The sequence below is a fragment of the Manacus candei genome, unplaced genomic scaffold (assembly GCF_025592945.1).
Source record: "Manacus candei isolate 608988 ecotype Guabito, Panama unplaced genomic scaffold, ASM2559294v1 h1tg000197l, whole genome shotgun sequence".
In the NCBI taxonomy this organism is placed as follows: Eukaryota; Metazoa; Chordata; class Aves; order Passeriformes; family Pipridae; genus Manacus; species Manacus candei.
Window position 1 is genome coordinate 448,228 of NW_026138245.1, and position 16,016 is coordinate 464,243.

General features: G+C 57.2%; 2 protein-coding genes across 2 annotated transcripts in view; one reads left to right on the forward strand and one right to left on the reverse strand.

Moving 5' to 3' along the window:
• Positions 1-1,324, reverse strand: part of LOC127464177 (killer cell lectin-like receptor subfamily B member 1C) — a 61,108-nt gene extending 59,784 nt beyond the window's left edge. Inside the window, exon 1 of the mRNA XM_051774380.1 lies at positions 1,145-1,324. Within this exon, the coding sequence (XP_051630340.1) occupies positions 1,145-1,262 (118 nt within the window). The 5' untranslated portion in view covers positions 1,263-1,324. The remainder of the gene's footprint in view (positions 1-1,144) is intronic.
• Positions 1-16,016, forward strand: part of LOC127464165 (uncharacterized) — a 348,813-nt gene that overhangs the window by 297,278 nt on the left and 35,519 nt on the right. The gene's annotated exons all lie outside the window — the stretch shown is intronic.

Here is a 16,016-nt window from a genome sequence, read left to right on the forward strand (position 1 = left end):
CTTTTCCCCTGTGGCCACTGCAGCACTGGCTGTTGGGTGGAGGGGAACCCCCCATCAGCCCCCCAGGGATGGACAGGGGGTTTGGGGACCCTCCAGTGCAGATCCAACCCCCCCAGAGCCCCAGGGAACTGCTCCAGGGCTCAAGTGATGGGGACACCAAGGGACCCCCATGGGACTCCTCTTCCTGCTGTCCCACCCCCGTTTTCTGCCCCTCTCCCACCCCTTTCCTATGGTCTCCCCAGCCCCCAGACCCCCTCTGCACTCAGTTGGGGTCTCCCGTCCCTCTCCCAATAACTTTGGGGTCCCAGCACTCCTCACACTCAGTTTTGGGGCTCTCAGCCCACCACTTTTCCCTTCTCTCCCACCCCTTTCCTATTGTCCCACTAAACCACAGCTTCCCTCTGCTCCCTTTGCGGGTCCCACCCCTTTGGCCCCTCAGCTGAAGGGGTCCCACGCCCCCTTTTTCCCACCTTTTCTCCCATTTCCTGCTCCCTTTTCCCCATCCCCCCTGTGGCAGGGGGAGTTCAAGGCTCAGACAAAGTTGATGGGAGAAGTCCTGCCCTGGAGTCCCGAGGTGCAGAACGGACTCCCTGGCTTTCGAAACTCTGCTCCCAGAGGAGCCTGGGGGCAGCTGGATCCAATCTCAGCCTTGGGTTATGCCAATGCTTTGAATTTAAGGAATTATAGAGATGGGATTGAACCAGTTTTGTCCCACAGGTTTTAATGATGGAAAAGCAGATATATTTATATCAATGAACTACTTATTACTAATAATGATCAGACAAAAGGACTAAACCAGAATTATTTATTACACAACATACACACTAAAACTACCAGTAGTACAGGATAAGATAGGACAGGGCAATACACTAAAGCAATTGTTGAAGCAATTCTACTAAAGGTGGCAAAAAAGCAAGAATTTTTAATTAGAGATGGATGGAACTGCCCCAGAGCAGCGCTCGTGGGGAGATCTCTGCTCTCAACCTCCAGCAGTGACCTTGGGGGGTCCCCAGCCAAGGCAGGAATCTCCACACACCCCCCAAGAAGAGTTCTGTTGGAAGAACCTGCCCCTGGGACAGGGGACTGGCCCTTTCTGGTAGAAACCCAAGGACTGACAGGCCTTGGACTCCAGGGGTTCCCTCACCATCAGGGGCTTCATTTGGGGTGAAACCAGTCTGGGGTCCAACATCTCCTGCCTTGGCCTGGCCCCCTCTCAGCTCAGCACTGACCCCTTTGCAAATGGGGCATTGTCTTGGTGCCATTGCAGGGGGATGTCCTGCCCCAGTGTCCCAGTGTTCCTTTAATTCCCAGAGGCCCTGCAGTGTCCCAGTGGCCCCTTGATTCCATGACCTTCTGAAACACCTCAGGGTTCCTTTGGTTCCATGAGGCCCCCATGTCCCAAAGGCCCCTGGATTCCAGGAATTCCGCAGTGTCACAAGGTTCCTTTTTTTTCCATAGGGCCCTGCAGTGTCCCAGTTGTGCCTTGATTCCAGGAGTATCCAAATTCTCCCGGGGTTCCTTTGGTCTCAGGAGGTCCCGCTCGAAGGCTTCACACAAAATCAGCATTTTTATACAATCTTCAGCTGGGATTAAATGCATATTCAAGTGATTACAACATCTATCGATGCATATTAATAATAGGCGGAGTAGAGGTGGAGCTCAGGCGGGGCTTGGGGCGGTGTTTCCCTTGGCCCTCAATCCTGAGGGTACTTCCACTCTTCCTCCATGGCTCTGGGGGCTTCAACTCATCTTCCTCAGCTTGACCTTCCTTCTCTTCCATTGGTCTTGACCCGCTCACTGAAGCTTGGAAAAAGCCCTGGCTCCCGGCCTATTCCTCCTATTCCAATGTCTCCCTGATCCTGCTGTCTCTCTAATTTATCCCCTCGAGGCCTAGGACATGTTCCTGTACTATTCTCTGAAGCTTTGCTCCAGTCAGTAGAACAGAACGAGCACAGATGCTCTTGGATGTTGGTAGCTTGTTAGCAGGCCCCAATTTCTTAGTTAACTCTTTTGGGCCTGGCCTCCTGTTTCCCCAGGGACACAGCCCGGGCCCGGCTGTTCCCATTCCCATTCCACGGGTTTGCATTCCTGTTCCAGGTGTTCCCATCCCATTCTAGTTGTTCCCATCCCATTCCTATTGTCCCCATTCCCTTTCCAGGTGTTCCCATTCCCATTCCATGTGTTCCCATTCCCATTCCATGTGTTCCAATTTCTTTCCAGGTGTTCCATCCCATTCTAGGTGTCTCCATTCCCATTCCCATTGTCCCTCCTCCCATTCCTGGTGTTCCCATCCCACTTCTGTTTTCCCCATTCCCAGTTCTTGGTGTTCCCATTCATATTCCAGGTATCTCCATTCCCATTCCTATTGTCCCCATTCCCATTCCAGGTGTTCCCATCCCACCTCTGTTTTCCCTATTCCCATTCCAGGTGTCTCCATTCCCATTCCAGGTCTCCCCATTCCCATTCCTGGTGTCCCCAGTCTGCTCACAGTGTTCCCATTCCCATTCCAGGTGTTCCCATTCCCATTCCTGGTGTCCCAAACCTGCTCCCAATGTTCCCATTCCCATTCCTGATGTCCCCATTTCCAGCCCAGGTGTCCCTATTCCCATTCCAGGTGTTCCTATTCCCATTCCAGGTGTTCCCATTCCAGGTGTTCCCATTCCAGATGTCTCCATTCCAATTCCAGGTGTTCCCATTCCGATTCCTGGTGTCCCCATTTCCATTCCTGGTGTTCCCATTCCAGGTGTTCCCATTCCAGGTGTTCCCATTCCAGATGTCTCCATTCCAATTCCAGGTGTTCCCATTCCAATTCCTGGTGTCCCCATTTCCATTCCTGGTGTTCCCATTCCAGGTGTCCCCATTCCCATTCCAGGTGTCCCCATTCCCATTCCAGGTGTTCCCATTCCAGGTGTTCCCATTCCAATTCCAGGTGTCCCCATTTCCATTCCTGGTGTCCCCATTTCCATTCCAGGTGTTCCCATTCCCATTCCAGGTGTTCCCATTCCAGGTGTCTCTATTCCAATTCCAGGTGTTCCCATTTCCATTCCAGGTGTTCCCATTCCCATTCCAAGTGTTCCCATTCCAGGTGTCTCCATTCCCATTCCAGGTGTTCCTATTCCCATTCCAGAGTTTCCCATCCCATTCCATGTGTCCCCATTCCCACTCCTGCTGCCCCCATTCCCATTCCTAGTGTCCCCAGTCTGCTCCCAATGTCCCCATTCCCATTCCAGGTGTTCCCATTTCCATTCCTGGTGTTCCCATCCCATTGCTATTGTCCCCATCCCATTCCTGATGTCCCCATTCCCATTCCAGGCATTTTCATTCCCATTCCAGGTGTTCCATCCCATTTTAGGGGTCACCGCTGTCATTTCCCCTGCTGGTTTACCTTTAAACCAGCACACCAGGTCTGTGCCCAACGGGGGTCCCTGTGGATCATCCAACGCGGGTCCTCCCATGGCTGATGGAGTTGGAGCAGCGGCCGAAGCTCTTCCCGCAGTCGGGGCACTCGGGGCTTCTCTTACCGGTGGGTCCGTTGGTGGGAGGTCAAGGCAGAGCTGTCCCTGAAGCTCTTCCCACACTCCCCACACTTGTGAGGCCTCTCCCTGATGTGGATGCGAAGGTGGGTGTAGAGGGTGGAGCTGTCCCACATTCCCTACACGTGTAGGGCCGTTCCCCAGTGGGGATGTGCTGGTGGCTGAGCAGCTTGGTGCTTGTGCTGAAGCTCTTCCCACATTCCAAGCACTTGTAGGGCCATTCCCTGGTGTGGATGCAACGGTGTTTGCAAAGGCTGGAGCTGTCCCTGAAGCTCTTCCCACACTCCCCACACGTGTAGGACCGTTCCCACTGTGGATCATCTGGTGTCGGAGCAGGTGGGAGCTCCGTTTGAAGCTCTTCCCACACTCCCCACACGTGTAGCGCTGTTCCCCACTGTGGATGCGACGGTGGTTGCGGAGGGTGGAGCTCTGATTGAAGCTCTTCCCACATTCCTCACACATGTAGGGCCGTTCCCCACTGTGGATCATCTGGTGTCGGCGCAGGGCGGAGCTCAGTTTGAAGCTCTTCCCACACTCCCCACACGTGTAGGGCCTTTCCCCACTGTGGATGCGACGGTGCGTGCGGAGGTTGGAGCTCTGTTTGAAGCTCTTCCCACATTGCCCACAGATGTAGGGCCTTTCCCCACTGTGGATGCGACGGTGCGTGCGGAGGTTGGAGCTCTGTTTGAAGCTCTTCCCACATTCCCCACACGTGTAGGGCCGTTCCCCACTGTGGATCATCTGGTGGCTGAGGAGGTGGGAGCTCAGTTTGAAGCTCTTTCCACACTCCCCACACGTGTAGGGCCGTTCCCCACTGTGGATGCGACGGTGCGTGCGGAGGTTGGAGCTCTGCCTGAAGCTCTTCCCACACTCCTCACACATGTAGGGCCGTTCCCCACTGTGGATCATGTGGTGGCTGAGGAGGTTGGAGCTCCGTTTGAAGCTCTTCCCACACTCCCCACACGTGTAGGGCCGTTCCCTAGTGTGGATGCGACAGTGGGTGCGGAGGGTGGAGCGGTCACTGAAGCTCTTCCCACATTCCAAGCACCTGAAGTGCTTTTCCCTGCTGGGAGGCTGCTCAGGGACCACCAGCTCGCAGCTCCGCCTCAAGCTCCGGCCGCCTTCCCGGCACACGCTGGCTCTTTCCTCCTCACAGCCCCCTGGGCTGGCTTTGGAGCCCCTCCTGCGGGGGCATCTCCGGCCCTTTTCCTCCCCGCTGCCTTCCTGCACCGGGGAGCCCTTCAAAACGGCCTCTCCCACCTGGCTCTGCCGGGGGGATTTGTCCTCCGCGCTCTGCGGCCTCACCTCGGGGCCTGGGGCAGGAACCAACAAGGACACGCAGGGGATTTGCCTCCGGCCCACAGGGAAGCCCAAGGACATCCCCCCAACTCCGGCCCCGGCAGGACGGCCACAAAAGACAAAAGACCCACCCAAAGGGGCACTGACTTCCTCCTCACCTGCCTGGGGGGCCCAAGGCATCTTCATCTTCCTCGCAGCCTCCTCCTCCATCCGCCCAAGCTTTGGGAAGCAGAAATCCTGATGGGGGGGGAAAACAAGGGGTGAGCGCGTTGCCTTGGGGGTTCCTCCTGCCCAAGTCCAGCTCTAGGACTCACCGGGCATCTTGTGTCCATAAAAACCCCCAAAACAACAACATTCAGCTAAAAAACCCCTCCAAGGAGTTCCCCCTCTCTGCTCTCTGGGGTTAGGGGTGTCCCCCCTGTCTGGTCTGATGGTACTTCTGCCTGCCTTGGGGGTCCCTCTTCTCCGGGCTGCCGGGGGTCTCGTGGCTCCGGGGGGTTCCCACTCTCCGGGGTCCCCTTGAGTGTTGCCAGGGGGGTCCCAGGGCTCACTTCTCCCCACTCTGCCTCCCGGGGCCGGCCGGCCCTCCTCTCTCGGCTCCCACCCTCGCAAACCTCTTGGCGCTCTCGGCTCCCACCCCACCTCAAGGCCCCCCCTCCTCTCCACACTCCAAGGCCTTCCCCCTCTCCGGGACCCCCGCTTAAGGGGCCCGGCGCTCCCTCTCTGCTCCCCCCCTCCAGCATTCCGGGGGTCCCCCAGCTCCGGGATCGCCCCTCTCCGCTCTCCCCACTCCGCGGCTACCGGGGTTCCCCCCCGGCTCTCACAGGGGCCCCCAAACCGCTCTCGCCCCCCCCGCCATTGCCCAGCCACCGCCAGGACCTTTTGGCTGCTCTTCTTTGTGCTCCCGCTCGGCTCCTCCCTCGGCTGGGCCGCCGCTTTTGGCGGGTTTCCTCCTCCGGGATCCGCCCCCTGCAGCCCTTCCCCCCTGGACCAGCCCCCTTGGGCCCCCTTAGGTCCCTTTTGGGCCTCCCTTGGGCCCCCCTTGAGCCTTCCTTGCCCAATAAGTCTGATTATACAGACAAACCATTTGGTTTTCACCCACAAAGCCCAAATGTATAACCCAGCACCCTGGGGCATGAACAAAGTGGTTTTCCTTGGGCCCCCCGAGTCCAAAGTAAAGGGAGAGGGGAAAAAAACCTGCTGGTGGGAGAGCTGTTGCAATCTGGTCAGAAGTGGTGATTGCAGTCCAGTTGAGGGTGGTGGTCTCAGTCTGGTTGAGAGTGGTGAACTGTAGCCTTCTTTCGATCCCACGAGTGGTGGAAAGGTTCTGAAACTCCAGGTTTATATATTCTCCAGTTCAGGTAGGAATGCCCAGTCCTCCCCTCAGAGCAGGGAGTTCCATAAAAGGATGCTCAGTTCGTTCCCTCAGAGCAGGGAATTCCATAAAAGGATGCTTAGTTCGTTCCCTCAGAGCGGGGAATTCCATAAAAGGATATGAAGATTGCCAGAGTGGGGAATTCCATAAAAGGGTATGAGGACAGGAACACCCCCCCACCTTGCAGGCCCCCCTCCCCCCCCGAGAACAGTTCCTGGGAAAATGGCATGGAAGGCCATAGAATACACACTTTTGGGCTACACCCATCCAGTGAGGAATCGGTCCCAACTGTTCTAACTAGGACACTGTGTCCGTCATCGCTGCCATCATCATCATCATCGGCCTCGTGGCAGTCGGTGTCTGGAAGCTCCGATCCGGTAACTCCCGGGATGGGGGTCGGCAAGGGGCACGGATCCGCCCGGCAGCATTCCGGGGATCCTGTGCCACGGGTGCTGATCCCACTTTCTTTCCATAGGGAACAGGGAGGGGAATGGATACGACCCCGCGCCCACCAGTGAGTCCCAGCAGCGTGTGTGGATCCAGATCCTCTGTGCAGGGATCCCAGGATGGATGCCGGGATTCCAGAGGGGAATGGGGGCCTAATGGTTGGAGTGGGATTGGAAGGGGATTCCAGCTCAGGGCAGGATTCCAGAGTGGGATCAGGTGGAATTGTGGACTGGGATCAGGGCTGGATTCTGGAGTGGGATTGGGGTGGGATGGATGGAGTGGGATTGGGGTGGGAGGGACGGAGCAGGATCAGGAGGGAATCCGGAGCAGTTCCTACTCTCCCTGGGCTCCACAGCCGGCTCCATCCCCTGGGATGGGAACAGGGACATGGTGACTCCTTTCCCCGCTCTCATCCCAGCAGGAATCACAGCCTGAGCGATCCCGGAGTTGGATCTGCCCCTTCCCTCTCCCTGTGGAAAGGCAGGAGCTGCTGGCAGAGCTCATCCCGATGCTCCCACCCACCCCAACCCCCCTGCGGCTCTTCCCGATGGATCAACTTCCTGCTTTTACCCGTGTGAAACCCAGACCACAATTATTCCTGAGGCTTTAATTTGGGTGTGAAAATCTCCTGCTTTGGGCAAGAAATCCTGGCTCCTCCTCTGGCATCCGGCAGTTCCTCTGTGGGAACCAGGAATGGGAATGGGGACAGGGGGGCTGGGATGAGGACATTGGGGACAGGGATGGGGACACTGGGAGTAGGTTGCAGACATCAGGAATTGAAATGGGAACACCAGGAGACAATGGGGAAAGGGATGGGGACACCAGGAGCAGGATGGGATGACCAGGAGAAGGTTGGGGACCCTGGAGCAGGCTGGGGTCATCAGGAATGGGGTGGAGATTGCAGGAATAGCAATAGAGACATTGGGAGCAGGTTGGGGACAGCAGGAACTGGGAATGGGGACACCAGGAATGGGGACCTGCAGAAATGGGAATGGGGAAAACAGAGCTGGGATGGGAACATCAGGAATGGGAATGGGGAAACCAGGAATGGGAATGGGGAAAACAGAACTGGGGTGGGAACCCCGGGAATGGGTACAGGGACACTGGGAATGGGAATGGGATGGGACATCAGGAATGGGATGGGAACAATGGGAATGGGAACACCAGGAATGGAATGGGAACATGAGGGACCAGGATGGGGACACTGGGAACTGATGAAGAGGAGCAGAGACCCCAGACTCACCTAAACCCCTCCCAGAACTGAGGGCCAAGAGAAGTCCTGCCCAAACTCTGCCTGAGCTCCACCCATTATTAATATGCATAGATAGATGTTGTGATCAGATGAATATGATTTATCATATTTAATCATATATGAAAATTGTATACAACCCCGATATTGTGTGAAACTCTCGACCAAGTTCTCTGTGGTGCGAGCCACGCTCGCTGCCGACGTCGGCAATAAATCCCTTTGCTGCTCAAAGATCCAAAGTCTCTGAGCAGTTCCTCAGACTGGGTTTTTTGTCATCACAAAGGCACAAACTGCTGGATGCCCTCAGAGTGCAACATTCCCTCCAAAGAGAAGAGGGAAATGCTTCATTGCTGAGCCCTGCAATCCCCTGCCCTTGCCCACCAGGCCAGCACAAGAGCACCTGACCTTGTCGCTCGGCTCCTGGGCCTGTGGCTCTGCTCCCCTGGCAATAGGCACGGCCACTGCAAAGAAATCACATTTTTTGAAGAATGGAGGGGGGTGACTTTTTTATTCTTGACCTTTCCAGTTCTCCATTTGGGGGCAGGATGTCCTCTGGGCCAATGTTTTGTTCCCTTTGCAGTGAGTGCAGCCTCAGAGGGCTGAGCCCTCTCTGGCTGGGCTTGGCCTCTCCTGCAGAGACTCAGGCCTGGCTGGGCTGCCCCAGGCAGACGCTGCAGGAAGAAGAGCTCAGGCCGCCTGGGTCTGGTGTCCCTGGGGCTCAGCCTGTGCCCCATTGCTGGGAAGGGGCTGAGCCCCACCTCTGCCTCGGGGCCTCGGCCAAAGGGCTGCCAAGGAAGAGGCCCAGGAGCCTTGGGGCCTGCCCAGCTTTCCTCCTCCCTGGGGGCTCTCAGTCCTCCCCTGACACCGGGTGGGCCCAAGGCCTTGCTGGCTTCGGGCTCACGGCCCGCCGGCACCATCCCAGCGGCCTGACCCCCCTCCTTCCCCTCTCTCCAGCCTCTCCTGCCTTTTCTGGCAAGGGGCCATCCAAGGCAAACCCCGGTTCTCAGCAATGGCACCTGTGGCACGGCTGCAAGGCTCCAGTGGGCCAGGCAAGAGCAGGAGCACCGAGAGCCTGAGGAGCCAGGAGATGCCCTGGCTGGGCATGGTGCTGCTGCGGGACGAGCTGACACCTCTGCACAGTCTCTGCCCGTCCCTGCCAGCCGACTTCTGCCCAGGCTCTGGGCACGGGGACGCAGCACTGACACTTTTCAGCCCCCGCGCTGTTCCACAGAGGCTGTGATGTCACAAGGCCCTTGCCTGGCAGCCAGGAGATGGGCAAGGCAAGGCAAGGACGGAGCCTCTGAGCCACCAGCACGCTGTCCCCAAAGGCTGGGGTGGCACAGAAGCCCAGAGTCCCTGAGCTTGGCAGAGACTTGTGAGATCAACCGGCGTCCAGCCTACGCCCCATCCCCAGCACGTCAAGCAGAGCACGGCACTCAGTGCCATGGCCAGTCTTTGCTTAAACACCTCCAGGGACGGTGACTCCACCACCTCCCTGGGCAGCCCATTTCAAGACCTAATCCCTGTTTCTCTCCAAAAAGTCCTGCTCCTGTCCCTGACAAACAGCCCCTGACAGGCAGGTCCTCCTGTCCTCTTGTCCTGTCGCCTGTTGCCTCGGAGAAGGGTCTGACCCCCACCTGGCTCCAGCCTCCTGTCAGGAAGTTGTGGACAGGGAGAAGGTCAGCCCTGAGCCTCCTCTTCTCCAGGTTGGAGAAGCCCAGCTCCCTCAGCTGCTCCTCACAGGCCATGCACTGCAGACCCTTGCCCAGCTCCATTGCCCTGCTCTCCACCCACTGCAGCCCCTCAAGGTTCTCCCTGAATGGAGGGGCCCAGAGCTGGACACAGCACTCCAGGGGTGGCCTCACCAGTGCCCAGTCCAGCAGAAGAATCCCTGCCCTGCTCCTGCTGCCACACTCTTTCTGATCCAGGTCAGCCTGCCCTTGGCCTTCTTGCCCACCCGGGCACCCGCTGGCTCAGGTTCAGCCTCTGTCCACCAGCACCCCCAGGGCCTCTCCCACGGGGACCCTTTGCAGCTCCTCTGCCCCTGGCCTGGAGCTGCAGGGGGTTCTTGTGGTCAGAGGCCCCAAAGGCACCAAAGGCACTCTTGAACCTCATGCCCACGGGCTCGGCCCAGAGGTCCAGCCTGTCCAGATCCCTCTGCACAGCCTTCCTACCCTCCAGCACATCCACACTGCAAGCCAGCTTGGGGTCCTCTGCCAATTTGCTCAGGGAAGACTCAATGCCCTCCTGCAGATCCCCACTAAAAATAGGCAACAGAACTGGGCCTGTTACCCAACAAGTTCTAGTGCTTGACAAAGGAGCCCACCCAGCAGTGGGGAGAAACTGCTGGCAGGAGATTGAATGGGGGCAAGAGACAATGGATGATGGACAAGTTCTGGGTCATGGTCATTTGTTAGAAAAACAAAGGAAAAGTTTAAGGCCTACCATATTTCAGTGGTCAGAGACCTGGCAGAGAAATCTATTTTTGAGACCTGGACACCAAGAAGGCAGAACTTATAAACCACAAAGACCCTTAGAGAAACCAGAGACAGAGACAAAACTTACACAGACAGTTACTGAGGCTCTCTTTATCCAGGGAAAATACAAGAAAAGGATAGAAACTGTGGACTAAGCATCATGCAAAGTGAGAAATCGAGAGCCAATAGAAGAGAGAATAAGAATTCCTGCAGAGAACTGGTAAGCCAATGGACAGGAATTCCTTTGTTTGCTAAAATGTAGAAACAGTTAAAAGTTTTGAGAACTGATGTACAGGTGTTAGAGAGCAATTCCTGTGTCCCTTCAGCGCTGAATGAAGTAGGGTCACCTCTGGAACCCAACCAACTGCTCAGAGATTTTATTCCCCGGCTTTCACTGACAGTTTCTGGGGACCCAGATGAGACAAAGCAGCGCCGACAGGGCAGAGCAGAGGAATCGTTGGCCCTGCAGCGTGTACCAAAGGAGTTTTGGGGAGATCTTCCAATTCCCTGGTCTGGAGAGTTCACCACGCCTTCTTTTGTGGGAAAAAGAACAGGCCATGAATTTTGGGTACTTGATTTTAAGGCCTTTTGCCTGCACATAAGGCACAGCAATGGGAAGGAGGCAGCGTGAGGCTGAGAGGTTTCTGTCCTGGTTTGTGGGCTTGGGTGAGATTGGGCCAGAATTACAGGACACCTGTAAAATCTGGACTTTGGGAAAGGTTGGGGAGGGTTGGGAAAGGTGTTCAAAGGGTGGTTTTGCCTGAGGTGTTAAACATGGGAGTGGGTCTGTCTTCCCGATTCCCAAGAGAAGAGATCCCAGAAAGCTCCCCTGCAGGTTGTGTTTTAAGGAACAGGAGAAGAGACCGAGGGTAAGGGGTTTCTTTCCTGGAGGGAAGGGCTGTCGTTCACTTGCAGGAGCCCTGCACTGATATTGCCAGTCTGGTTACCCAACCTGAACACAGCTGAAGATTCCTGCCAGACAAAAAGTGGCAGGACAGAAAGCTCTTGCTGCCCATGGAGTGCTCAGGGTGTCCCACCAGCTGCACCTGAGACCTTGAAGCTCTAAGCTTTCCTTCCTGGGGGAAAGGGCTGTCCTTGGCTTGCAGGAGCCCTGCGCTGAAATTGCCCGTCTGACTGCCCAAACTGAACAGAGTTGCAGATTCCTGCCAGACAAAAGGTGGCAGGACAGAAAGCTCTTGCTGCCCATGGAGTGCCCAGGGTGGCCCCCCAACTGCATGTGAAACCCAAAGGTTCCAGGCTTTCTTTCCTGGGGGAAAGGCCGTGACATCCCAAAGAGTCCCGTGGCAGACAGGTGGGGCTGCACTGTGGGGGTGTGAGGTGTTGGTTCTTTGGTTTCCAGGGGCTATTCCAGAATGGAGAGGACAGGCTGTGACATCACAAAGGGGCCCATGGCACAGGGGTTGGGCTGCACTAGGGACTGTGAGACATTGGTTTTTTGGTTTCCAGCAGCCATTCTGGAATGGAGGGGATAGGCCGTGACATCACAAGAGGGCCCATGGCACAAAGGTGGGGCTTCACTTTGGGGTTGTAGGGCGTTGGTTCTTTGGTTGCCTGGGCCCATTCCGGAATGGAGAGGACAGGTTGTGACACCACAGAGGAGCCCTTGGCACACGGGTGGGGTTGAACTGTCACGTGGTGGGGGCTTGGTTCTTTGGTTTCCAGAGGCTATTCCGGGATGGAGAGGATGGGCCAGAATGGATAGGACAACAAAAGGGCCCAAAGCACATGGGTTGGTCTGCACTATGGTGTGGGGTGTTGGTTCTTTGGTTTCCAGGGCCTATTCTGGAATGGAGAGGACAGGCTGTGACAAGAAGTGCCTGTCAGAACTGCAAAGACGGACGCACAAGAATCTTCTGTGGGCATATTCTCTGCTCTGCCCTGCAGACCCTTGTGCTGGGGTGAAAACACAGCCTCTCTGCTTCCCTCTCCTGAGGGACTTGTTCTTAGACATCCCTTTCCCCTCCCGACAATTCCCAAGCCTGTACCCAGCTCTCATCCCCTCTGTCCTCTTCCCACTCCCCTGGTCAATCCCAACATCCCAGGACAGGGATCCCATTGCTTGGCTGCACTCCCACCTAGTTCCATATGCTGGGCCATGATATCCCAGCACTGGAGCAGCCAGGTCAGCAGGGGCTCTCCCAGTTGGAGGCTGAAATCTTTTCACATCTCTCACAGCTCATCTGGGGATGGGGATCTGGTGATTATCTCTGGCCCTGCCTCTTGCTCCTGTTCTGAGGGCTCTGCTTCCCCTTCATCCCTCACTAACTGAGCTGATTTGGTCTTGGATTTCTTCTGTAGAGGGGCAGCTGCTACTGGCACAGGTTGTTCCTCTGCAGTTTGAGTGGCCACAGCACCTCTTGGTCTCCTTTCCTCCTCCTCCTCCCCCTGAGGGCACTGGGTCTTAGTTAAACAAGATTACAACTTAGAAATTAAGAGACTTCAGGTGGAAGTGCGGAAAAGGAAAAGAAACAGCTTATTATTAAGAAAATATGAATAAATGACAAATGGTGCAATCAAAAACTTTCAGAAGAAACAAAACCAAGTCCCAAATCCCCAGGTGGGGGGAGAAACTGTCCCGGCAGTTCAAAGCTCTCTCAGCCCCGTGTGCTCGCAGCCAGCAGTGAAGGAGTCCCTTTTCCCAGGGGCAGTCCCCAAAGCAGAACACCTCGCTCCCAGATGGGTCGGGCTCTCTCTCTCTCTCTCTCGGTTGTTCTCCACGAGGTGTCCCGTGGGGAAAAAACTTCCTGTTAGGAAAAGAGAACAAGGTGGCCAAAATCAGCTCCCGCTCTGTCCGGTCCCGGACAAACCCCAAAAGCCCCCGAACAAAGGACCCCCCGCCCTCCCCGCGGCCACCGCGGTGTCCCCGAGAGCCGCCCTCCCCCCACTGCCCCTGCCCAGCGCCTGCGGCTCCGCTCCAACCCACCCCATCCCGGGAGACACAGATGGGAATGGGGGGACACTGGGAAACAATTCCAACACCTCTTTTCAAACCTCTGACACCTGGTTCCCAGACATTCCCAAAGAAGGGGCTTCCCGTGGCCTCGAGCCAGGGACCCACCTTTGTATTGAACCAACTCCTGGAGAGACACGTTCCCATCCCTGTCCCCATTCCCATTCCTGGGGTTCCCATCCCTATCCCCATTCCCATTCCTGGGGTTCCCATCCCTCTCCCCATTCCCATTCCTGGGGTTCCCATCCCTGTCCCCATTCCAATTCCTGGGGTTCCCATCCCTGTCCCCATTCCCACTTCCTGCTGTGCCAACCTGCTCCCAGTGTCCCCGTTCCTGTCCCCACTATCCCTATCCTGGTCTCCCATGTCCCCATTCCCATTCCCGGTGTACTAATTCCCATTCCTGGTGACTCCAACCTGCTTCCAATGTCCCCATTCCCATTCCTGGAGTTCCCATGCCCATTCCTGCTGTCCCCAACCTGCTCCCAGTGTCCCCATCCCTAATGTCCCTAATGTCCCCATCCCTGTCCCCAATGTCTCTATTCCTATTTCTCTATGGAAAGAAAGTGGGATCAGCACCCGTGGCACAGGATCCCCGGAATGCTGCCGGGCGGATCCGTGCCCCTTCCCGACCCCCATCCCGGGAGTTACCGGATCGGAGCTTCCAGACGCCGACTGCCACGAGGCCGATGATGATGATGATGGCAGCGATGACGGACACAGTGTCCTAGTTAGAACAGCTGGGACCGATTCCTCACGGGATGGGTGTAGCCCAAAAGTGTGTATTCTATGGCCTTCCATGCCATTTTCCCAGGAACTGTTGTCGGGGGGGGGGGCCTGTGAGGTGTGGAGGGGTGTTCCTGTCCTCATGCCCTTTTATGGAATTCCCCACTCTTAGAATTCTCATATCCTTTTATGGAATTCGCCGCTCTGAGGGAACGAACTGAGCATCCTTTTATGGAATTCCCCGCTCTGACGGAAGAACTAAGCATCCTTTTATGGAATTCCCCGCTCTGAGGGAACGACTGACCATTCCTGCCTGAACTGGAGAATATATAAACCTGGAGTTTCAGAACCTTTCCACCACTCGTGGGATCCACAGGAAGGCTGCAGCTCACCACTCTCAACCAGACTGAGACCACCACCCTCAACTGGACTGCAATCACCACTTCTGACCAGACTGCAACAGCTCTCCCACCAGCAGGTTTTTTTTCCCTCTCCCTTTACTTTGGACTCGGGGGGGGCCCAAGGAAAACCACTTTGTTCATGCCCCAGGGTGCTGGGTTATACATTTGGGTTTTGTGGGTTAAAACCAATTGCTCGTCTGTATAATCAGACTTCTTGGGCAAGGGGGGCCCAAGGGGGGGGCCCAAGGGGGGCCCAAGGGGGCTGGTCCGGGGGGGAAGGGCTGCAGGGGGCGGATCCCGGAGGAGGAAACCCGCCAAAAGCGGCGGCCCAGCCGAGGGAGGAGCCGAGCGGGAGCACAAAGAAGAGCAGCTAAAAGGTCCTGGCGGTGGCTGGGCAATGGCGGGGGGGGCGAGAGCGGTTTGGGGGCCCCCGTGAGAGCCGGGGGGGAACCCCGGTAGCCGCGGAGTGGGGAGAGCGGAGAGGGGCGATCCCGGAGCTGGGGGACCCCCGGAATGCTGGAGGGGGGGAGCAGAGAGGGAGCGCCGGGCCCCTTAAGCGGGGGTCCCGGAGAGGGGGAAGGCCTTGGAGTGTGGAGAGGAGGGGGGGCCTTGAGGCGGGGTGGGAGCCGAGAGCGCCAAGAGGTTTGCGAGGGTGGGAGCCGAGAGAGGAGGGCCGGCCGGCCCCGGGAGGCAGAGTGGGGAGAAGTGAGCCCTGGGACCCCCCTGACAACACTCAAGGGGACCTCGGAGAGTGGGAACCCCCCGGAGCCGCGGGACCCCCGGCAGCCCGGAGAAGGGGGACCCCCAATGCAGGCAGAAGTGCCATCAGGCCAGACAGAGGAGACCCCCCTAACGCCAGAGACCAGAGAGGGGGAACTCCTGGAAGGGATTTTTATGCTGAATGTTGGTGTTTTGGGGGTTTTTATGGACACAGGATTCCCGGTGAGTCCTAGAGCTGGACTTGGGCAGGAGGAACCCCCAAGGCAACGCGCTCACCCCTTGTTTTCCCCCCCAGCAGGATTTCTGCTTCCCAAAGCTTGGGCGGATGGAGGAGGAGGCTGCGAGGAAGAGGAAGATGCCTTGGGCCCCCCAGGCAGGTGAGGAGGAAGTCAGTGCCCCTTTGGGTGGGTCTTTTGTCTTTTGTGGCCGTCCTGCCGGGGCCGGAGTTGGGGGGATGTCCTTGGGCTTCCCTGTGGGCCGGAGGCAAATCCCCTGCGTGTCCTTGTTGGTTCCTGCCCCAGGCCCCGAGGTGAGGCCAGAGAGCGCGGAGGACAAATCCCCCCGGCAGAGCCTGGTGGGAGAGGCTGTTTTGAAGGGCTCCCCGGCGCAGGAAGGCAGCAGGGAGGAAAAGGGCCGGAGATGCCCCCGCAGGAGGGGCTCCAAAGCCAGCCCAGGGGGCTGTGAGGAGGAAAGAGCCAGCGTGTACCAAGAAGGCAGCCGGAGCTTGAGGTGGAGCTGCGAGCTGGTGGTCCCTGAGCAGCCTCCCAGCAGGGAAAAGCACTTCAGGTGCTTGGAATGTGGGAAGAGCTTCAGTGACC